The sequence below is a fragment of the Manduca sexta genome, chromosome 18 (genome assembly GCF_014839805.1).
Source record: "Manduca sexta isolate Smith_Timp_Sample1 chromosome 18, JHU_Msex_v1.0, whole genome shotgun sequence".
NCBI classification, from domain to species: Eukaryota; Metazoa; Arthropoda; class Insecta; order Lepidoptera; family Sphingidae; genus Manduca; species Manduca sexta.
Window position 1 is genome coordinate 3,009,893 of NC_051132.1, and position 24,798 is coordinate 3,034,690.

At 34.5% G+C, this 24,798-nt stretch overlaps 1 protein-coding gene across 1 annotated transcript; it reads right to left on the minus strand.

Annotated features, from left to right (window-relative positions):
• Positions 1 to 3,957: 3,957 nt before the first annotated feature.
• LOC115444249 (facilitated trehalose transporter Tret1) lies at positions 3,958 to 24,442 on the minus strand. The gene is made up of 14 exons (XM_037439907.1): positions 24,288 to 24,442; positions 19,659 to 19,814; positions 17,868 to 18,066; positions 17,161 to 17,351; positions 15,536 to 15,918; positions 13,847 to 13,958; positions 13,069 to 13,334; positions 10,521 to 10,599; positions 8,589 to 8,741; positions 8,225 to 8,423; positions 7,090 to 7,280; positions 6,228 to 6,616; positions 5,718 to 5,829; positions 3,958 to 4,269 (listed from the first exon to the last, which is right to left on the minus strand). Exons 1-14 carry the CDS (start codon positions 24,328 to 24,330, stop codon positions 3,995 to 3,997), a joined length of 2,748 nt encoding a protein of 915 aa, XP_037295804.1. The 5' UTR covers positions 24,331 to 24,442; the 3' UTR covers positions 3,958 to 3,994.
• Positions 24,443 to 24,798: the final 356 nt, after the last annotated feature.

Consider the following 24,798-nt stretch of genomic DNA (forward strand, 5'->3'; position numbering starts at 1 on the left):
AGGGCTGATATTATTATTATACGAAAGGTTTTATTAAAATACATAAAATACATAAAAATAATTATTATGTAAATATAATTATGTTTATTCTAAAATCATTAAATATACGTGAAAAATAAAAGATTATTCATCCAAATAAGGAATACTATTTAGAATAAATATTTAATATTAGTAGAAGTGCAAACACTTGGCAACACTGTTTATAAAGCATGGCTTTATTTCTGTAGGATCGTGTTTATTGTGATCTACTGATAGGATATCAATGTTTAGGTCGCCTGTAACGATGAGTGATGTTTTAGCGGATAGATTTGTAAGTATGTTATCAAGAGAAGATATGAAACCTGATTTGTAATTGAAGGAAGGAGCTCTATAGATGCCCACGATGGAGAAGGTTTCTGTAATATCAATAAGAAGTCCGCTAGCCTCGGTCATGACTAGCTGTCACATTTAAGCTGTCTTTAATTCAAGTATTGTATCAAACAATACTTTGTAATTCAAGGTGTTGTATGGTGTTTCTACTGTTTATGGGCGGTCGTATCGCTTACCATCAGGCGAACGAAAAGCACGTACCGTCATTTAAAGCAATAAAAAAAAACGATTGATTCTATCAAATTAACAAACGAGGGTAATATATTAAATTATATCAATGCTTTACGTTTCAATAGAGTAATCCTTGAAGTCGATGTAGATAATAAGGAATATCTAACTATATTATTTCATAAATACTGAAATCATTGTGAAATTGATGTTATCTACTACTACGTTCGAATCAGTTTTAACCGACTCCAAAGGAGAGAGGTTATTTATACGTCGTAATATTTTTTTGTTTATTTTCTAGCAATATTTTTATACGTTGTGGTTTTTTTTATTACTTTCAATAACGAGAAGAGCTTGCCGTTCGCCTAAAGGTAAGCGATACGACCGCCCATAAACAGTAGCAACACCAACCAACACCTTGAATTACAAAGTATTGTTCGGTATTCCACTGCGCCATCCTGAGACATGAGATGTTGAGTCTCATTATGTCCAGTAGTTACACTGGCTACAATGTGATTCAAACCGGAATACTTCAGTGACTACACATTGCTGGTTGGCGACAGAAATAGACATTGCGGTGGTACCTACCCAGATGGACTCTCATATATGAGAGACCTACCAGTAAGTGGTACGATTAAAATGATTTTGTTTGCGTTGGATTTTGTAGTTTCAAAATGATACAATTTTAATTTAATTGGTATAGGACCTTGAACTTTCAAGGTGCAGAGGGGAACTCTTCAAGATCACATAGGATTTTTATGATTATTTTTGTGTTCGATTCAATATGGGTTCAAGATACTACTATATTAGAAATATCAATGTATGACCTTGAAATTTCAGGATGCAAAAGGGAACTCTTCAAAATCATAATAGAATTTTGATAATTTTTTTTCGTGTTGGGTTCAGCAGGCAGGCGTTTTTGTGTGGTGTTCTTCTGTAATCTCTTTGGCAAGGATTTGTGGCTTGTCTAGTATCAGATAATGATTACAGTCTTCTTCAGAGCGTACAGCGACTCGACTTCGTAGGGTGTCGGTGTTTCACGTCAGCTATATGTCCTTTTACGCAGGTCACTATATTTCTTTTTGTTTGGCCGATAAAAGAGAGGCCACAGTTGCTTTCTATCTTGCATACGCCCAGTTCTTGCATGAAAGCTGCAAAGTCTTCGAAACGAAATGATTATAATATAAAAAACCGCGATAAAATCCGTAAATTAGTTCTATTTCAATGTCTAACATAAGAAAGTGTTAATTTTTGGTATATATAAAAATTATAAAAAATACTTTCAAAACAAGTATAAATAATTGTATTGTAGTACTTAATACAAGTTCTGTATTGTATACTGCGCACTGCTGGGCACGGGCCGCCTCTGCAACCGAGTCTAGGCCTTTATCAGACTGGTTAAATGCGGATTTGCAGACGGAATTTAATGATCTTATCTAAAGTATAGATTTTATCTTTAATTCGTGTAAAATTTTCAAACTACCCGCATCATGTGGCTCGTGATATGAATTAGTAGATTTATATCAATTCATGTCTTAATATACTTAATCCGATTAATATCTCTAACAGTCTTATCCATATAAACGCACACTCACGTCACGCCTTCATCCTCGAAGGGGTAGGCAGAAGTGCAAACAGGGCTCCGAATTTTTATCTGTGTTTCATCTCATGATGTGATGGAGCAAGTCTATCGTCATATTAGGTGCAAATTCAGACTCCGGGCTGGTACTGACCAGAAAAACCTCATATCCCTGCCCGATCCGAGATTAGAACGCGGAATCTGAGAGTTGTGTTGTACTGCGCAGGCAATACTATAAATACTTAATAAACTACGTCACAGGAGTTTGGTTGAAATCAAATTACAATATTGAAATTTGAATTATGCTGGTGGTAATATATATTTTATATCCGCCTGGATAGCGATAACCGTACACAAGGTGTTAAACCCGCCATAGTGGTCCACGCAAGTGTGTCGCGTTTCGGGATTAGCCGGTGTATATTCGGATCCAACAGGCCGGCATAATTTTGTCAACTGTCGAGGCATAAGTATTACTTTTCAGTCGACATTCTAATGGACCCCACTCCACTTACAATCAGGTGAAGTGGAGCCACTGTGCCAAGCACGTTAAAAAAATCATTGAACAAATTGTGGCTAATCGCACGTGTATTAAATTATTGCAGCGAGTGAAAAATAATCTCTTAGTTCATACGCAATTTATTGCTGCAAGGACGTTAATTTACATATAGCTTAATAGTTGTAAAATGTTGTAATTTACTGGCGTGAGTAATGAGTAGATACTGTCGTGCTAAGTGCAAAAGCGTTATGTCAGGGAAACCTTATTTCGAGATAATCGAAGATTTGTAAATATAGTTTTGTATGTGAAACTGATATAGAGAAACCCTTTTATGGTTTTTTTAACAAGAACTAAACAAGATAGCGCTATTTAGGTAGTAAGTTCATTGGATGGGTATTTCTTTAGGCTATATGACGACATAAAAATCAAGATTCTGTTTTTTTTTTGTGATACCGCTTTTGAGCTTAGCACGGCTGGTTAGTGAATCAGTCATTATTCATCAGCATAAACAACACATTTACGTATTACGAAACAGACATACAAATATTTTGATTAAATGCCGTTATTAATGATAAGATAGCTTGTAAATTTTTAATATTTACTGGTTTTCTCAACGAACGATCCCTATCGCTTTTTTGATCTATCTCAAAAATGGACCAATCAGAACAAAGTATTTTTGACATGCTTACAAATGAGTTATTGTGATTGGTTCATTCTCGGAATCGGATTGAAGATTGAGATTGCGATCGTTTATTGAAAACGGTTGTTAGTGACATATATTTACATTATTTATTTTGGCTATTATAAAATTTTATTTACGAAGGCCCCAAAGAACATAAACGCACGCTAGCGTAAAAGATGAGCCTACTTTGGGACAATAACTACTACTACGAATAAGTAGTTTATTGGTCGGCAGAAATACACATCGCATATCGCGATGTCTATTTCTGCCGCTAAGCAGCAGTGTGCAGTCAATGTTGTATTCCGGTTTGAACGTTGTAGCCAATTTACTGGACATAATGAGACTATCATGATATTTAAAGGGGTTGCGATGCCCGATATGGTGATAGGATGGCCCCCTACATCATGGAATGGAACACATATTCGAAAAGTAGGCACCCTGGTTGCAGCTCTGCCTTCCATTCCGAAGACAAAGGCGTGATGTGCACATGTATGTCAAGGAATTGTCGATAAAATGTCCGAAACGTATGCAAAATAATATTTAAATATTCGGTCGATTTATTTCATTTATATCAATCGATTTACGATACCAAATTCTTCAGTACGTATTGTTGATTAAGGTTTCTTTTATTTTCTTAAGATAAAAAAATAAAACACGGCCTGGTTCAATTCGCTTAATAATTTATTATTATTCCATTCTTTCAATATGTTTCTCCCATCATGTTTCCAATTTCGGTTAAAGTCTTTCCTTTGGTCTCGGGCACGACGACAATAACAAACACCAGAGCTGTTGCATTTACAACCGCGTATATCCAGAAGGAAGCATAGATTCCAATTGCATCCACAATAAAACCAAACATTGTATTAGAGATTACTCCAGATATTAATCCCACGCACATAGTTATGGACGATCCGATCCCACGCACAGAAGGACTAAACATCTCACCGGTTAGTGTGTTGGGGATTATGGTTAGACCTGTCGACAAAAAAGCAATTATAGAATCAAATCAATTCATTGACGTATATTTTATAAACACGAACATCCGTATTAAAGCAAGAGCCCGTGAACCCCAGACCTTCGTTATTTTATAAAAGCTGAAAGTTTGTCAGCGCATGCTCCCAACACAGGTAAGAACGATGGACCATTATGATGTTTGGGTTGCTGTGGCTTTGGCAGGTAAACGGTACTAATAGTGTGTAAAATACCGATCTAATTAACAATAAAGTAACAGATAATAACTGGGGTTCACAGGCTCTTAGACTATATAAACTATTTGTTCAAAATCTGAACTAAACTGGCAACCAAAACGTCACTGCGATAGCCTATTTATTCACTTTAACAACAAATCATTTTACTTCTTTGACTAATATTTTTTATTCAAATCCAAGTTTACACTTAGACTCGAGTTCTGATATCATGAGCGCCACTCCTTACACAACCACAAGCTGTCAATATTGACCATACTAAATTCAGTTTGAATGGATATTAGTTCAAATCAGTTGTACACATTGAATGTTTCGGAACGCCAAATCTAGTACGTAGTACATATTATATCGATGAATCAATTGGTATTAAAATATTTCGCTGATGTGATAAGTCTTCTTTATTCAGTGGTGGGTCTGTCATAAACCATTTAAACCATTTAAAAAGCTCTTAGTACCCTATCATCCTCCTAGACAAAGAATTTTTAAGATATTCCAACCACCCCCTGTTAGAACCAACTTAGGTAGACATTCGCCGATTGCTAGAATCTGTATTGAATATAATAACACCATTGTTAAGTCATCAGACCTTGATGTACTCGTATTCTTTGACTCATGCACGAATTTTAAAAAGAAATTAAATAGCAAGTCAGCCAAATAAAACAAATAGTATAAAGGTTCCTTATAATCCAGTTGTTTACTTTTAGGTTAGCTTAATTAACATAGTTTTGTCAATATTAGTTGTAATGTTATCATTATTGTCTGAAGGTAATTATTCTTCTTAGTGTAAGCTGCTTTAACGTTAAGTTAGTGAATGATGTGTGTACCTATAATTTGGCATACATACTAGACTTTTAGCTTAGCAATGCTAAATATGTAATGTTTTATATGTAAGCTGTTGGTATACCTTTTAATAAAAAAATAAATAAAAATAAACATGTGAGAATTCACCTGGGTAGGTACCACCGCAATGGCTTTTTTTGCCGCCAAGCAACAGTGTGTAGTCAGTAGTTTACATAAAATGCGGTCCGTGGCAGGGCAAGGTTTGCCAGGCCAGTTAGTTCTGTATATATTTGGGACAAGCACCAAACACTTAATACCCTCCTTAAACAGGTACCTTTATTAACCTTACATACTGTATATCTTACAGACATTGATGGTCATGATTTACCGTATTTCGAACTAAACCTGACATAAAAAATAATTGCCATTTCTTCTTACCTATACCGTAGAAAAATAAAGACGTTACTAAACACACCAGAGGCAGCCATCTTAGCGATAAAACAGATGAATTTCCTATGTAGTCCAAGTAAAAGTACATCCCTACGACAGTCTGAAAAAAATATATGTTTCATTGGTAAGATACCTTTTTAAAAGATGATATTGCCATTTTAATTAATACGAGCTGCACTATAATACATTCTGTATATAATTAAAAAAACCTTAGTTATTTTTTCATACTGGCAAAGTGACGCCACTGCACCTGTATGTAAGTTCAATAGAATGTCGACTGACGAGCGATGATTACCCGTTGACAGTCGACACAATTATGCCGGCCTGTTAGAGCCGGATATACACAGGCTGATCTCGGAAAGCGACACACTTACCTGGGACACTGTAACTGGGTTTAACACCTTGTGTACGGCGGTCGCTATCCGGGCCGATATAAAATATATCCTACCACCAGCAACTATTATATTAATTTATAATTATTACAAATTGCAATCTCACCATCGAGACGCAGCATCCAGCCGTTGATATGATTAGTAATATCTTTCTTCCAAGCTTATCAATGAACATCGGAGAAAATATTGAACTAAATAATGACGTCGCTCCAACTATCATGGTAGCTATATGAGGTTGTATCGACGATCCGGCGCTGTTGAAGATAGTCGTAGCGAAGAATATGACAGCTACGATTCCACTGAATTGTTGAAATATGTATAAAGGTATTGTGACGCAGAGAGCTCTTCTGTTGCTTTTATCGGTAAAGAGTTCCCTCCAGAGATAAGAATTGCTTTTAGTTCCGAGAACCTGCTCCATCATCGTCTTTAGTTCAGTGTTGATGTCATCATTTCGCCCTAATGTGCGAAGGGATTCTTTTGCTGCCTCTTCATTGCCTTAATATATTGATAAAATATTTTTTATTTATGATATTGAAATAAAGAGTAAAAATTATAATGCTAATGATGCTGAAGTAAGCTTGGTTTCTAATATGCCGCACCATTTATGTTTTAAATTTCTTTTGTGTTGCAAAAACATACAACATTTTTTTAGTTTTTTTGTTCTTAAATATTATATTATGGAGTGATATATTGCAATTTAATCAAAGGTCTTTCTATATTTTTCATGAAACGATTTTAAAATTAGAAGGGTCTTCAAGAGGTCCGTTACCTTATTAAAAGTATTTAAGTATTGTATTTTATGATGTCATTGTTTGTGGTTTAGAATCAGTAATATGCAGTTTTTCACAAAGCATCAATAATTGAATACACACCAGTTTGCTTTCCACTCTTTACTATTACTGTTTTGGTAACTATTTTAAATTGGTTTTTGAGACAGTGTATCATGAATATGTTTAAGAGCAACTTACCTTTTATCACATAATATAAGGGAGATTCAGGTATAAAGAAACTTGTGGCAGTATAAATAACACATATGCCAATAAGCACATATCCAATTTCTGCGTACGAGACGTAAGGGCCCACGCAGTACACCAGAAAACCGCCCAGCGAATGGAAAACGCTCGCTGATGACATCAACGTGCCGCGTATGTTTGGAGACCTAGGGACAATTATGACTCAATACAGTAACAAGGATTTCAATGCATTGAATTTCTCGCGCAATATTCACAAGATTTGAATGATCGAATTATTAAGTCTCCATTATACTAACACTAGCTTTTGCTCGCGGCTTCACTAGCGTGATGGAGTTTTCTGGCATAAAAGTCCCGCTATATATTTTCTAGGAAAATAAAGTAGCCTCAATATTACCTTCCCAAGGTCTTAAACTATCTTCATACCAATTTATTTTTAAATCCGTCCGACTTTGAGAAAATCAATAACATACAGACAGACAGAAAAAGGGAGTTTGTTTTACAGATGTTACCAGTGATCTTATGGCAACTACTACATTTCTATGTAAGGAGATATCGAGAACAGGTGAAACAAATACAGGGTCATTTTTACATTGCGTTACTAAATGAAACCACATGCTTGTCTTCACCTTTACTAACATTGTGCCAAAAATCATCCATTATTATCTCATATTTTCAAGAAAAATCCTGGTTTTAGTTTTCGGATTTATTGAATTGATTGATGATCATTTTATAGTTTAATGCGAATATGGTGTATGCGTGGGTGTATTTCTGACAGAAAATATGATGTTGCCGCCGCAACGAATTCTCTTAGAGTAGTATTATTAACTTTAGGGTGCGTTAAATTAAAATTACTTTTTATTAATATTTATTTTGTTCGAAACTTACACTATTTTATTTTACATCTACGGCCCAAGTAACTTATTGTAAAGTGTTATTTCCAAATAAATAAGTAAGTGGTTTCATTTAGTAACGCGGTGTCAAAATGACCCTGTATTTGTTATATATATATATATATATATATAACAGGGTCATTTTGACACCTGTTATATATATAATATATAGTAAAAATCAATAAAATCCAATGGCAACTGGAACTGTTGTAAGTATGGCACAAACATTTTGTACTTACGCTATTTCTCCAAGATATATGAATGCTGTTAACGACAATAAAGTTATGCTGGCTCCTATACAAATTCTTCCAGCGTAAATCATGCCTATTGAAGCGGGAAAGTTCACGATCAGATGTGAAATAGTCATGAAGATTCCTGCAAGAGTGAGGCAAGCTCGACGGCCGATCAAGTTAACGGCATATCCAGCGGCAAAAGCTCCTGAAAAAGTCATAAAGTAATAGTTATTTATATAAATAATTCTACGATTCCATAAATTATATCATTAGGTAATAGTAAGTTATTTATATAGATTCCATAATATAAATGATATTATTGATACAGCTTTAATGATTATCATCGTAGTGTATGTTTTGATGTTATTACCAACGGCTCCAATACCAATTAACGAAGCTACCAAGGAGGCTTCAGTGGCGGATATGACGCGTGTAAGAGGTGTTTCTTCGATATTCTGAAGCTTGGGGATGACAGGACCCGTCCAGTATATTTCATAGCCGATTAACATTTGTCCTATGTTTACTGGAAAAATACAATGCATTATTAAAATGGCCGACTGATAAATTAGTAAAGCAATCATTCTGCTCAATTAGAAGTATTTTTTTTTATTTGTTAGCTTCCGCCTGCATTGCCCCCTAAAATCCCTTCTTAGTGCTCAATGACGTCATTTAAAAAACCTTTATAAATATATGCTTCTTAGTTCAATGGTTGCAGCTGTTCGTTGAGTCAGTCAGCCAGCCAGTCACTCAGTTTTTTTCTTTCATAAGGTGGGTATACCATGAATGAACATATTCTTTGTAGGTAAGTCTAATAAAAACCCATTAAACGGAGAAGTAGACGCAGCCGCGGCGAGTCGCTAACGCAGATATTTTTGAATGCGATCCCTTGTTTTGTCGAACTTTGTCGTCGACATTAAAATGATAACACGCCCTAACACCAAAACGTAAGTTTTCAAGTAAAAAATTATTAGTTTCTTTTAACCTCAGTTTAAATAAAAGGATTTGCTTTGGTACTAAATTATTCTTTTTTTATAATAATCCTTTTTTGCCGGAGAAATTTCCACACCGGTTGGAGTACAGACGAATATTCATATCGAGAAGCGAATACACTCGAATAACCTATTTTACATACTCGTATTTTTATCTTTTCGTCTGTACTTAACAAGTATCTTAATGAAGCATACTTTTCGATTAAGGTATTTGCCAAGGTCATTTATTCGTATAGTCATTAATTCAATTGTGTTAAGTTTATTTAGTGCACGAATTATTTTCAAAATAATTTGCTAATGGTATAAATGAGTCATAAAAAAATAACGCGCATGCATTAGTTTGACGATGGTGTTCAAGTAATGTTCGTTGAGTTTTTCATACTGGTGGTAGGTCTCTCAAATGTGAGATAGGTATCACTGCAATGTCTATTTCTGCCGCCAAGTAGCAGTGTGTAATCACTGTTGCGTTCCGGGTTGAAGGACATTGTAGCCAGTGTAACTACTGGACATGATAAGATTTAACATCTCATGTCTCTGGATGGCGAGCGCAGTGGAATATTAAACAATACTCTGTAATTCAAGGTGTTGGATGGTATTTCTACTGTTTATGGGCGGTCGTATCATCAGGCTAACGTCAAGCTCGTCTCGTCATTCAAAGAAAGGCAAAACAATGTGAATATAATAAGATGAGTATTAAATGTTTGTTTTAATGAAAGACGTTTTTATGAAGTTTATTTATAAATAGATAGTTTAATTGTCACAAGATTAGCTTAAAGATAAACGACAGATTTATTATAATGGTCTTGTATGGAGTTTTATTTCTTGTAAATTCGTTTGGAAAAATTTTACTTATATAACTTAAATTTACTAAATAATATTTAACTTTACAAGTAAAGAAATGTTTTATAAGTTACTTGATAAAAGAGATTGTTATATAATTATTTGTTTGTATTATTAATCCAATAAACAAAAGAGAAATAACCGATTATTTCTTAAAGAAGCCTTCCGTGGTCCGCCCACCTTATGAAGAATTCACTTTTTGTAAAATACAAATGTTTTCGAAAGTAATCTGATACCAATAATATTATTTGCTTCTATGGACTGTTTTTCCATTATACCACTCAAAATAGCTCAAAACAGCTCATAGATATCTTCATTCCATTTTGAAGTTTGCTTGAGAAAAAAATATCACATATTTATTTCACGAATTTGAAACATTTAATTTCGATAAAAATATTGTTGACACGCGACTCGAAAGCTTATAACCAAAGCCATAATGGTGTTATTATTTTACAAGTTTAAATAAAACTTACAACAAGCCGTAATGAGTATCTGTCGCGAGACATAAGGTTCCACGTTCGCGAACATGTTTGGAAATGAACTGGCGAAGATCTAAATTAAGATCCATAATCTACTTTCAGAATGACGCGGGTTGATGTATATTTTAAAGGTTCCGTAGATTATATAATATTTGATTATGTAGAAAGAGAACGAACATTGGGAAGATTGTCAAAATTTTTGCGTTTATGTAATGGTTATTCAATCTACTGTGAAATAGCCAAATACCAATGTAAATACTTCATATTTTATTCATATCATGATTCGCATATTTTCTGTATATAATTAATTTTGTATTAATATCTAAGGACACTGCCATCTTGTCATACGGACCTTTCAAATAAGACAGCGACTAATTGGTAATAACTTTTGGAGCAAAAATTTGGCGCTGATGTCCGGTCTATATCAAACCATATAAATAGTTTAAGGTTATAGCTTAAGGTCCATTTTTCATACATTTTGTTTCACCTTTAATCTGGGTAACTAAACAAGTATTGACAAGTAAAGAATTTAAATTCACGTCTAGTTAGGGATTAGTTCTCGCAGTTGAAAGAAAAACGTAAAATAATTAATATGCATGGATATTTCGGCCTTTAAAATTTCGTCGTATTAAATTTAAATGTGTGACGTGAATTTAAATTCTTTACTTGTCAATACTTGTTTAGTTACCCAGATTAAAGGTGAAACAAAATGTATGAAAAATGGACCTTAAGCTATAACCTTAATGTCTTTAATTATGTAATGATTTTAATAATCTATTGTTTAAGAGTATCTTTATTAAAGTTGTGATGAAGGGTGATATTAGTCGGCATAATGATGTTTGTCTAAATCGGGTATACACAGGCTGATTATGGAACGCAGAATTATAAATCTTTTAAAATTGTCGATATGGTTGCCATATTTGTTTATCTATAGCTAGTTGGGTTATGAAACTAAGGTCCTAACTTTTATATGCAACAAAAAAGACTTGTTTCATTTTCAATAAGTTTCTTCATTTATACGTTCTTAGTGCACACAAATATAAATGTCTTCCCATTTTCCAATAATTATAATTATCTTTAGTTTATTTCGTGTTATCACTAAACAAAAGATTTATCGGTACATATATATGAAATGTTGCTCGGTAACAAAAATAGACATAACGCAAACAGATCGTCGCATGTGCAAGATGCCCTTAACAGCAAAAGTATTTGCTTGAAAAATAATTTTAGCATACGAAATATTATTTTAGGAAGAACTACAGTACGCTAAAACTTATCTTTAGTGTTAATTGTTAAGATTGCGTTATACACTGCGTTAGCAGATATAGGGTTTGAATTATCTCAGAGTGCAAATATGATAGAAGATTAAATACCGGGAAGACAATGTTGCCATTGGAAAGACGCAGAAATAATATTGACACATCGGATAAAATTATTACAATAAGGTAGAGATTCTTTTAAGCAGATAAGGACGTTAATATTGAATTAGCAAATTACCCAAAATGTGTTATAAAAAGATAAATGCTGAATATTGCTAAGATCATTTTTACTCGACAGTTTACATTGCTTGGTGAGTGCCTAGTGTGTAATACAATTATTTCTAATTCGAATAATATGATATCCAACGAAAAATATTGCTTCTCCTAAAGATAACTTTAACCTCTGCTTTTCTTAGTATATAAATTAGGTTAACGTTTACTTCACTTTGTATACCTGATAATAAATTTACCGCCTAAACTCTATACGTGCCATATAAGACCAATTCTGGTGCGCTAGGTTGAAGACCATGCATGATTTGTCGTGAACTGAGGGACACAGTACAGTCCGCATATCTGGGAGTAGTAAACACATTAAGACCTAAAAGTGTCCGCGTACATTTCGCCTCCTTTTCCCCTCCGCCAACCAGAAAAAGTTTCCATCCTTCACTCATTTTCTTTCTCACTCACCATTGGGGCCATTGCATTTAGCATTATACTATAATTGATATATCAATAGGTACGATTCTACCTTAAAAACATATTATGTAGTAAATAATATAAATAGTTTTTAAAATATATTTTAATATTAAAAACAACATACATTAATAAATCAATATCTAATTGCTATAATAGGGATGTAGACTGATGTTTTCATAACTAATGTATTGAATATTACAATTAATTAAAACGGTGCTAAATATTCTGTTGATATAATTAAGACACTTGATTATTTATATTTGCTCGGGAGTTTTCTGCCCCTTTCTATTAAATTATGTTTCTATAGTTTTGTCATGAATAAGATCAACGTGTGACATAAGAGTTCAGGCTTTCTTTATCAGATGATAAATTTGTTAAACCACCATCTTTACCATCATTTTATGTAGACATTAAAATTATCTATTTTATAATATGGAACTGATTGTAGTTTTCATTTGTTTTAACTGTCAGTTACTTATTTATTGTTCAAGCGTCACTCAAAAACGTTGCGTTCCTCAATAACTCCCAGAAATATATATTTGTTATATGCCAATACAATAATTAAAAAACATCTAATTACAACCTTATTTGCTCAACATTTCCTCAATTTCAAGAAGGCTTTTGCCTTTAGTTTCAGGTACAAATATCACAGTAAAGAGGAAAGCTAAAGCGCAAGATCCAGAATAAATCCAGAAGGTGACGTGCCCTCCAAGCGCTGGGAGCATGTAGCCAAATGCAGTGGATACTCCGAAGCCAACGAGCCAACTCGCGGTGGATGAGAAAGTGGATCCTGTACTCCTGACGTTGGCGCGGAACATTTCTCCAATAAATGTGCCAGGTATGATGCCAAAACCTAAGAGAAGAGTTTTATATCAAATTAGAGGAACGACTAAATGGGTTACTTGAAAGTAAAAGGTTAGCGCCATGAACATATTTCGAATACATTAAAATCGGGCACTATAGACAATTGGCAACTGGAAACGAGACGGGTAATTTTTAAGAACCCAGTTGAACAATTAACGTCACTTTTTTCATAGATTATCTGTGTGTATATATAACATTTGGATGAAACATATCCGTTAAATCAGAGTATTAAGAGTTTATTTGAACGCGCTTATTTCAAGAACTTTTTTTTTTCACTAATAGGAAGTTATATTACTCCTGCGTGCAAAGGCAACTGTTACTGTCAGGAAAAAATAATCACGTGGGCGGAGCCACAGGTAAAAGCCAGTAGATTATAATATAAAAATGATGCTGACCAAATTCAAAAGTAAATCAATTGAACTATTTTATTGAATCATCTTTTGTACCATATATAACAATAACTCATCTAGAAACCTATAATGAACAAAAAATAAAACTCACCCATATCATAAGACAAGAAGAACAAGATCAAAGAGGCAAGCGGCAGCCATTTTATGTTGGGCACTGACGAGTGATTAATGTGATCCAAATAGAAAAATATACCCAAAACAGCCTGAAATTTGAAAATTGTTTTTCAGAGAACAGCCTTCTTATAAAATTGACACATTGAGTTAGGTAACTAATTTTCCTATTCGTTGGCAACAAAGAAATGGTTACCAAGAAATAACAAGTATATTGTCCTATCTGTTTTAAAAATTACGCTTAAATGTCGACTTTTTAGCAGTTCATATTATATTCGTTCGTATATTTATATATTTCTTCTTACTATAAATGTGAAGGTTTGGGAAGATGTTCAATTCAAATAATCTGATTATAAGCGCATAAAATAAAACAAAACACTACAAGCCTATCTTCGAAGAGGTCGGCAAAGATGCAACTAGGGCACCCAGTTTTCGTCATGTGTATGCCGTCTCATGATGTGGTAGGGCACGAGCTTATATCAGATACAAATTTTAGACTCTGGGCTGTTACTGAGCAGAAAATCCCAATATCATTTAACTCAACCTGATATCACGAGCCTATATCACATAGACTCAAACACAAAGTTCAGACTCTGGGCTGTTACTGTGCGGAAATCCCAATAACACTTTACCCAGTCTGGGATTCGGACCCGGGCCTCAGAAGGAGTTATACCGCGCACGCATTACAGTCACGTGCATCACGCAAAAACTTTTTAACAAATTTGGAAATATTTCTCACAAATAGAATGTCATTTGTAACATTTTGGAACGCAAGCTCGTTTGTAATAGAAATAGTACGAGATCCCACTGCAGAATTAGTGCACTCATCGAGTACATGTTAAAAACTACATTCTTACACATATTTATGCTTAGAAGAATATATATCTACTAGGTTGCCTATTAAAACTTGGCCGCAAATATTTTTAATTAAATTATTGTTAATTGATTTTTCAGAAAACATTTCATTCATTTGTTTTTCAAATAAAATAGCGTCCACTTCATGACAATACAGATAAAGACTCTGAAAAACCACGGTTGCCGTTGCGCACTTGGCCGCACCTCTTCGCAGCCAGTTGTAAGCAGGTATGACTATGATACATTTACTCGTTCATAATGTATATTTATTAGCTATACATCAAATTAAAGCTGAATTTTTTCTGTTGATCATGATACACGGTTGCCTAATTAAATCTAGCCGCAAATAAGGGTTGCCGACTCTTAAAAATGATAAATATTGAAGGTAGAGTGGAAGAGAGCTAGCGCGTAATATTACCAGTCAGAAAAGGATAACATACATAGCATGTAGTTAAAAACATTAAACGCTTCAAAACAAAATAATGAAAAATTTATGAAAAAAATTAAAGGTTTCGACTCAATGCACATTCCACCGTGTTGGAAATCTTTGAAACAAAAGTTGTTGCAGACGATCTTTATTAATTCAATGTGGTTAAATGCTACTGAGCCGAATTGTATCATGTACAGCGCGGAAAATAATGGCTGGCAACTACTAGATGTTTGTCTAAAACCAAATATTTGCGGCCAAGTTTTAATAGGCAACCTAGTAGATATATATTCTTCTAAGCATAAATATGTGTAAGAATGTAGTTTTTAACATATACTCGATGAGCGCACTAATTCTGCAGCGGGATCTTAGACTAAAAATACATACCAAACTCAAGCAACAAGCTCCGGTAGACCACAAAAGTAATGATTTCCTTCCAGTTCTCTCTACGAAGAACGGCGCTATACTACTGGAGACAATTTGCGTAACTCCTATAATAATTGTAGCTATATTCGGCTCAATAGACGAACCAGCTAGTTCGAATATTGTCGTAGCAAAGAATATCACAGCGACCACTCCGCTCATTTGCAATAATATTCCTAGAGTTAGTGTTATGAATATAGCTTTCCTGTTGCTTTTAATAGTAAACATTTCAACCCAGTCTTGGATCTTGTTCGGTGTTGGTATGTCTTCTTTGGCTGATATCATTTTGTCTATGTCTTCTTCTCTGCCGATCGATAGTAAGGTTTCTCTTGCTTCGGTTTCATTACCTGCAATTATGAGAGTCATAAATTTTAACTTTTGCCTGCAGCTCTACCCGTACAAGTTTTTCTGGGATAAATATTTTCTTACGACAAATAGTAGCAAATAGCACTATTTATCGTAAGAGTAATAAAACTTCCTATTAGTGAAATTTTTTTAAAATTGGTTTAGTATTTCTTGAGATATGCGCGTTCAAACAAACAAAATCTTCAGCTTGTTGGTATAGTTTAAAAACATAATTTGTTAAAATATCAAGAATGATTCAGTAATGCGAATTTAATATGGAATATTTGGGAGTGAAACAGATTGCTCAGATGTAGGTCGCAGGCTTAAAACACTACAATCTAAAAATTCTCCATAATAGTTTTGAAAGTAGGAAGGAAGGTAATTCTGAAGGCGGTACATGAATTTCAACCACTCCTACTAGTGTAGCGAGCAGACCTAAGACCTCTCAGTAATGGATGCAGGCAGCGGCTTAGTTGTACTCCTGGCATTGCATAGGTTCATGGGCGACAGGTACCACACCATCAGGCAGACCGCTAGCTCGTATACTTACAGCGGTTTTCAAAGATCCCAAACGCAATCTTCAATCCGATTCCGAGGTTGATCCGATCAATATAACTCGTTCGTAAAAGCAACATTTCTGATTGGTCTATTTTTAAGATAGAACGAAAAAGCGATTGGGATTGTTTATTGAAAATGGCGATTTGTCAATAAAAAGGAAGCTGATTCCCAGCATTGGGATAATAAGTAACTAGGTACTTACTAAGGGGCCGTTAAAGTATTACGTAACACAATTTGGGGGGGAGAGGGATCTTGTGAAACGTTACGATGCGTTACAGGGGCGGGAGGAGGTTTCCATACAACTCGTTACGTAACATTGGTTTCTCTATTTTAAATTGTTTTCTGGTATGTAATATGTTCATGCTGTGACAGTCTGTAATTAAAACTGCACTGCAGCAATTACTTACTGTAATGTTACAAATAGTTATGTATGGTGTATTTTTTTATGACTGTCTAAATAAATAAAACAATAACAAAGATATTTTAGCGACTTTCCGGTACTTTGCGTAACATAATTGTGAATATTAGATAAAATTGACACTTTAGTGCTACGTAACTTTTAGGGCGTACAGAAAAACGTTATGGTGCGTTACATCGGGGGGTGGGGGACTCAAATCTTCAAAAATTGCGTTAATTAATATTGAACGGCCCCTTATAAAAGGGTTGGTATTATTATTTGTACATACCTTTGAGAATATGAAAAACTGGAGTCTCCGGTATAAAATAGACTCCAGCAATGTATATGAAGGATAGTGCCACTCCAAGATATCCTGTAGCTGAGTAAGGTATATAAGGACCCACGGAGTAGACAACTAACGTCCCAAATGTGCCGAAAATTCCAGAAGCTGTCAATAAAATGCCTCTAATGTTTGTGGAGCTGGAATTATAGGAAGATGTGAAATTATTGTATGCCTTATATTTGAAATTAACAAGTATATCTACCACTACATTATAATTACTAAAATAAAAATGAACTAGCTTTTGTTCGCGGATTAGCTAGCGTGAAAGAGTTTTCCCAGATAAAATTACCGCTATATATTTTCCCGGGATAGAAACTAGCCTATGTCCTTTTCAGGCACTCAAACTATTTCCATACAAAATTTCATAGAAATCCGTTGAGTAGTTTCTTAGTTTATCGCGTTCAGACAGCCAGACAGATGAGGCGGACGACTTTGTTTTAAACCTACTTCAAAGAAAGTAGGTTATCAATTGGACGTTATTTTTTTATTTTTGTTACCTCAGAACTCGGTCATTTAAGTATATAATATTATATTTATTAGACATTTTTAAGAGGAACAATTTCATCACGTTTTACAGTTTCTAATTTAGTTCCACATTATTACAATGTTAGTATGGATAATTTTGTATTATTTTTCGATAAAATTCTACTTACGCTATCTCACCGATGTAAACCAAATTGACAATAGCGATGGTGCCACTTCCCAAACCAACCAGGATTCTACCAATTATAATAAGGTAGAACCTGTTGGCTAAGGCCAGGAATAAGAAAGAGGCAAGAGTGACACCACCGCCCATATAGAGGCAGGGCTTTCGGCCTATCGTGTTCGAGAAATATCCAGCCACATATGGACCTGGAATAATAATTGTATTTTTGTTACTTATTAACATATAAAGATAATATACATTAAAGATAAAATTGCGATAGCCTAGTTTGAAGTGGAACGGACTGCGGCAACGAATATACGTAGGTTCCAAAAACAAGAGCACCTCTGACTTCTCTTTTTTCTATATTAGGACACGGCAAAGTGACCCTATTGAACCTGATAGTAAGTGGAGTGGGGACCAAATAAACTGTTGAGAGATCATTACCCCTCGACAGCCGATACAATTATGCCGGCTTTTTGGAACCGGTTAAACAGGCAGGTAAACACAGACTGATCCTAGAACGCGATTCACTTACGTAGGCCACGATGGCGGATTTTAACAATTTGTGTACGGTATATTCTACCACCAGCAAGAGAGAGTTATGTGTGTATTCTTTGTGAATTACCGCTTGTTTTAAGGGTGAAATACCGCGAACAAACCTATTTTATGATCATTGAAGCTATCGAATATAGTAATAATAAGGCGCTAACTTAATGCCACTATGTAAAAGTCAGTAAAGGAAAAATATCAAATTGATTTCCAGTTCTGAATAGCATAGCTACTGTTGTACGCAGATGTAATATATCTTATCAGATATATCTTAATTTTATCGATGATTTCACTTAAAACGTGACCCAGATTAAAATTATATGGAAAAATAAGGAATGCATATTAATCTTAATGAGATTGTTTCGTGATACTAGTTACAACTATTTGATAATTTTTGACATATTCATACCACTGTTTAGGTATACTTATATTGCACTGATTAATATTTGAATGTTATCCTTCTCATACATTTGTATATGAAAAGCGAATATTTCCACGTTTATTTTTTGTAAAATTAATATAACATGATTTTAAAGTCTGAATAAATTGGCTTATCCACTTTATTTCTGTCTATTTCTAAAGACTGTCAACATGTTGCAAGGTGCAGCACATACGAGACACAATGTTTTGGTAGTGAATTAATTTATTTCCAACTTAATTTTTTATGATAATTTTTCCCAATACATATAAGTCCCTAAATAAAATAAAAGTGTTGCTTTTGCTACATCTCTTGACGAGAAATTAGGAAATAAAGACAATAAAATTGGAATTGAATGATAAGGATATTGCTATGATTCTTAGGAAATAAAATAATTTCTACATTCGATAACTGTCTTTATATATTTACTTAAAGCGTTTCTTTAACTTTGCCTTTCATATAAATACAAATGTTAGTGTTAAAAAATATTTGAAGTCGTTCAAAAGGTATCAATTTGGCCGAAATTTTATGAATAATAATTTGTTTTCGCATTATTTGTGTAGTAAACAGTTCATTTTACTAATTTAGTGTACTACCAACACTCCGAGGTCCCGGATTCGAATCCCGGGTCGGAAAAAGTTATATTGGATTTACAACTCCGTATCAGCCGTAGTCTTGAATTAGTACCCGATATGGCGATAGGGTCAACGCCTATTATATCATAGGACATAACCACACACAGTAAAAAGTAGTTGCCCTAGTTACACCTCTACCTACCCCTACAGCTAAGACGTGATGTGTTTAAAAGCGTAAAAACTAGTCGAAACTTACCTATGATAGTACCAATGTAAAGCACAGATCCGATCCAAGAACCTTCTCCATCCGTGATGACGTCAGGCAATGGGGTTAGCTCAGGGTCCTGGAGTTTCGGGATCACGGGCGCCGTCCAACCCATTGAATACCCCACCATCATTTGACCGAGGTATACTGAAATTAGAAATGCAAAAATAATATAATCTTTACAAAACTCTTAATCCTGATTGACTAAAGGACGTATTAATAAATGAAGAAATATGAACGCAACCTCCTTGTTGTGTAATTTATTGTGACTGCATAGTTTCTTTTAAAAACAAAATAGTGTACATTCTGTCTTCTTTCACGTTTCAACTCATGTATTTTTCCTAATAAAAACTAACTCCGTTTATATATAATAATTTATTATTTTATCAGGTTATGGGCCCAGACGCCTAGTTAGTTCAGTTACTGTAGGAAAGAAAAAAAGTATTCGTTCGTATATAGGTACATTTGAAAATCATATAAAATGACGTCAAATGGGCACATGGTACAAATTGAAAAATTACAAGGCCGGGATAATTACGCCACATGGATATGTTTTACATATCTACGGGGTAAACAAACCAGACAGCCTTTTAAGAATGAAGGCATTAGAGCTTCTCGATTATTTGATGTAATCAACCGTTCCCCTACAATATCTATTGATTACAAATCTCCACGAGAATTATGGACAGGTAAGAAGCCAAACATGCAACACATGAGAATATTTGGATGTCGAGCTATAGCACATGTACCCAAAGAAAAGCATTTGAAATGGGATTATAAAGCTAGAGAATTTATATTTGTTGGGTATAGTCCAGAATCGAAAGGTTACAGGCTATATGATGAGAAAGAAGGTAAGATCCTTATTAGCAGAGATGTTAAATTTTTTGGAACAAAGTATAGAGAAAAAGTTTTGTTTAATACCAATGCACACAAAAAGAGAGTAATGAGAGTATAGATAATAGTAAGAGTTTATTTGAAAGTACTATGGAGGAAGCTGGTATAAGTATAAGATGAGGATTATGTTCCTGAGAGAAGAAAAGTACATGGCGCTGTTTGCAGCCGTTCAAGAGGCATTATAGCTGAAGCAACTTTATGAAGAGTTGTGGCATTCAACTGTGGCTACAACTATAACTTTGTTAAATGCGATAATCAGAGTGCAATTAAAATTACAGGTACCACTGCTTATTATGCTAGGAACAAACACGTTGATGTTCGTTATCATTATGTCCGGGACAAAGTGGCAACTGGTGACATAGTTGTCAAGTACGTCAGCACCAACTTAATGTTAGCAGACTGCCTCAAGTCGAAGCTGCACAACTTTCTGAAAGGACTGGGCTTGCGTTCAGGAGAGGATGAAGAAATATGAACGCAACCTCCTTGTTGTGTAATTTATTGTGACTGCATAGTTTCTTTTAAAAACAAAATAGTGTACATTCTGTCTTCTTTCACGTTTCAACTCATGTATTTTTCCTAATAAAAACTAACTCCGTTTATATATAATAATTTATTATTTTATCAATAAATAAATGTCACTTTTGAGTAGAATCTTAAGTAGCTATTTTCGTAATTCTGACTCACTCACTCGTTCACTTTTGAGTAGGATTTTAAGTAGCTATTTAATGCTTTGACCTTTTTTTTTACCTATGTGAAGTGTATAAAACACTTGTATGAATTATAACGAGCGGTGGCGGGAAGCTTTAAGAAATACACTTTGTACGAGGACGTTGTGTTTTATTCATTCTTCCAGTAATTCCTGGAAATACATCAAATAACGCACTATGTTTGTTAGCCTGGCAGAGGTTAGTTTGTTAACACACCGGACTTTCGGGTGAGCGCTCTAGGCGCTCGCAACCCTTGAAAATTAAGCGACCATGCTGAGGGCAACCCACAACCGGTTCACAAACCTCGGCTCAGAACGTTCACTGGGTAAGAATGAGACATCAACGATTGTATAGCATTGAACTATTTCTAGAGACTTTCCCGCCGTCACACCCACCACTACAACTCCTGTAAGCCAGGATCAGCAGTGGTACGCATTTTATGACACCGAGCAGTGAAGCTCGGCGAGTCTCAGGGAAAACTAATTTGTCATTATCCCGCAACGAAATTAATCAAATAGAAAGATAGGGAGGAGTTGGAAATGTTAATTATCCACTTCCCTTCATAGCAAAGCGAGGACAAAACAATGAACTAAGGAGGCGTTTGAACCTCAAGGATAGGGACGTTTATAACTAGATAAGCTAGTTTTAAAGCACCACGGATAAAATTGAACTATTTATTAAATAAAACTTGAGTTTTCAACTGGCTAACTAGTGAAGAGGAATATAACTATTTAAAAGGAAACACGACACTATAAATTTTTGCCACAGTTAACATATCTCAGTCAATTTGATGGAAAAAAATACTAAGATAGATTAGTCTTTATGCTCAATCAACAATCATTGACATATCTACTAAAATACCTATTATGAGTAATTCAAACATTTATGTAATCAAATAATGATACGTAGATAATAATTATCTTTTAATTAAACATAAAATATAAGTAATCATTTGTTGTTAGAGCAAAAAAGCATTAAAATTATAATTACAATACTTACTTATAAAGTTATTTTCAAAATATAACTTTTTAAACGAAATTCCTCGAAGAAATAGATATTTTATTCGTTAAATAGACTAACAGTTGAAGTATACTATAATAATATAATAGTATCAACTCTGTATTATATACTGTTCCACTGGTGGGCACGGGTCTCCCTTACTACTGAGAGGGATAAAGCCTTAGTACACCACGCTGTCTTAGTGCGGATTAGTAGATTTCACAGTTCACACACCCTCAAATTCCTAAAGAAAACTTCTCAGGTATGCAGGTTTCCATCGTTAAACCGAGCGATAATTCACAAAGAATACATACATCATTTTAGAAAAGGCAGAGGTATGTGCCCTTAGGTTTTGAACCTACGGACATTCGTCTCGGCAGTGCGTTTTACACCCAATTAATGTACCGCCACGTACTAGGAGTACTTGGCTACATAAATTATTTGTAATAAGTTTTATCAATTAAAATAATCAACAAATATTATTCGTTAAGTTTTACTGCATCATCGTGCAATTTTAAATTCAAATTATTTCCTTATAATAAATATTTTGTGTCTGATACTAAAAAATAATCAGATACTAGAATAATTATGACGTCCAAGAAAACGAAATCGCGAATTTAGCTTTCCTGTGACGTATTTAGTTTTTGCATTGAGTTTGGTTGACTGTACTTCTCACATACTTATACATATAGCATAACACTTTTTCCCCTTTTCAAGGGTACGCAGAGGTGTAACATTTCAGCGCGATAGTCGTACTGCGTGCGAAACACATTAGTTGAGTTTTTGTGTTGGGTTTAGTGGACTCTACTTCTTCCATACATACATATATATAGCATCACACCTTTTCCCCTTTTCAGGGGTAGGCAGAGGTGTAACAGCACAGCGCGATAGTTGTACTGTGAGCCAAATATATCAGTTGTGTTTTTGCGTTAGGTTTGCTTGAATCTACTTCTTACATACATAATACATATATATAGCATCACACCTTTTCCCCCTTTCAGTGGTACTTAGAGTTATAACACCTCAGCGCGATAGTCGTATCGTGAGCGAAACACAGCTATGCTATTGAGACGGTCTATTTTTTACTAACACAAAAAAGCAAAAAATTAAAATAATTTTAACAAAAAATTAAACCGCCTTCAAAAACCACTCAAAACCAAAATATAATTTCACATAACAGTTATATATTGGATACCAATTTTGGAGTCGTTGCCTAATTAAAATTGCTAGTTAACCTATATTTGTTGCATAGTCCATCTATGAGCTAAATTTGTTTCAAATCAATTAAAAGGAGTAGGTTTTTTTTAATGAAAACGCATTTTAAAAAAACCCGCGCAATTTGAATCATCATAATCATCATTTCAACCGGGAAACGTCCACTGCTGGACATAGGCCTCCCCCATTGAGCGCCATAAGGACCGGTTCTGGGCCTCATCCATCGGACTCCGGCAACCCTCATCAGGTCGTCGGACCATCTCGTAGGTGGTCTGTCAATGTAATATGAAAATTAAACTTTATGATATTATGTAGTATAGTGTGTAGGTGCAGATGCACCTCCTTAAAACTAATCTTGGCGATGCTCATGCTTATATGTTATGTCTGGTTCTCTATCAGAAAATTTCACCGTTTGTTACTGGATAGGTGTGTTATGTCTTGTAGTAGGCGGCGTGGTTAAACGTTGTAAGACAATATCGTCTTCTTTTTATTTTTGTGAATGACGAGATGAGCTTGCCGTTCGCCTGATGGTAAGCGATACGACCGCCCATAAATAATAAAAACACCATCCAACAAATTGAAATACAAAATATTGTTTGGTATTCCACTGCGCTCGCCATCCTGAGACGTGAGATCTTAACTCTCATTATGTCCAGTAGTTACACTGGCTACAATGTCCTTGAAACCGGAACTCAACAGTGACTACGCACTGTTGCTTGACGGCAGAAATAGACATTGCGGTGGTACCCAGGCGGACTCTCACATATGAGAGTACTAAACATAAAATAATAAAGGTCTTACTTACAGCATGCCGCTATCGGCAACTGCCTTTTAAGGTAAATTTCCATCTGTCCACAATGTAATTACACTATTAAATGAACAGTTAGTATTCATTTAAAAATCTTTAGAAACCAACAAATTTATCTGTGTTTGCTCTATCAGTTTTGCATTGATGAGATCGTGGAAATTATTGTTATTCAATTACAAATGTTATTCTCTGGACGATAGAAGCGTTTATCGTAATTATAATTTTTTGATAAGTGCATTGTACTTAAATATTATATTTTATTATGTGTACAATGTAGGTTGTAAAAATTATCTTATGAAATCAGAGGAGGTTCGGGTAGTACGAGCATAATATTAAGTACAAAGTCCACGTGCAAGTGCTATGAGTATTAGGTATAAAGAGATTTGATGAAAACATCTTTAGTTTTTACATTTTCCTTTTTTAATTAGAAAATTTTCCAAAAAATACGGTCAATTCGGAAACTCTAAAATTACTATGAATCAATAATAACTTTTTAGAATAATTAATC

Bases quoted from the DNA above. Each gene is read 5' to 3' on its own strand.
- LOC115444249 (XM_037439907.1), bottom strand. From the start codon at position 24,330: ATGGAAATTTACCTTAAAAGGCAGTTGCCGATAGCGGCATGCT. The intron at 18,067-19,658 runs GTAAGTTTCGAC...TTATTATTCCAG, and splicing joins TTACATTGGTACTATCATAG to GTCCATATGTGGCTGGATAT. The intron at 13,335-13,846 runs GTGAGTTTTATT...CTCTTCTCTTAG, and splicing joins CTTCTTGTCTTATGATATGG to GTTTTGGCATCATACCTGGC.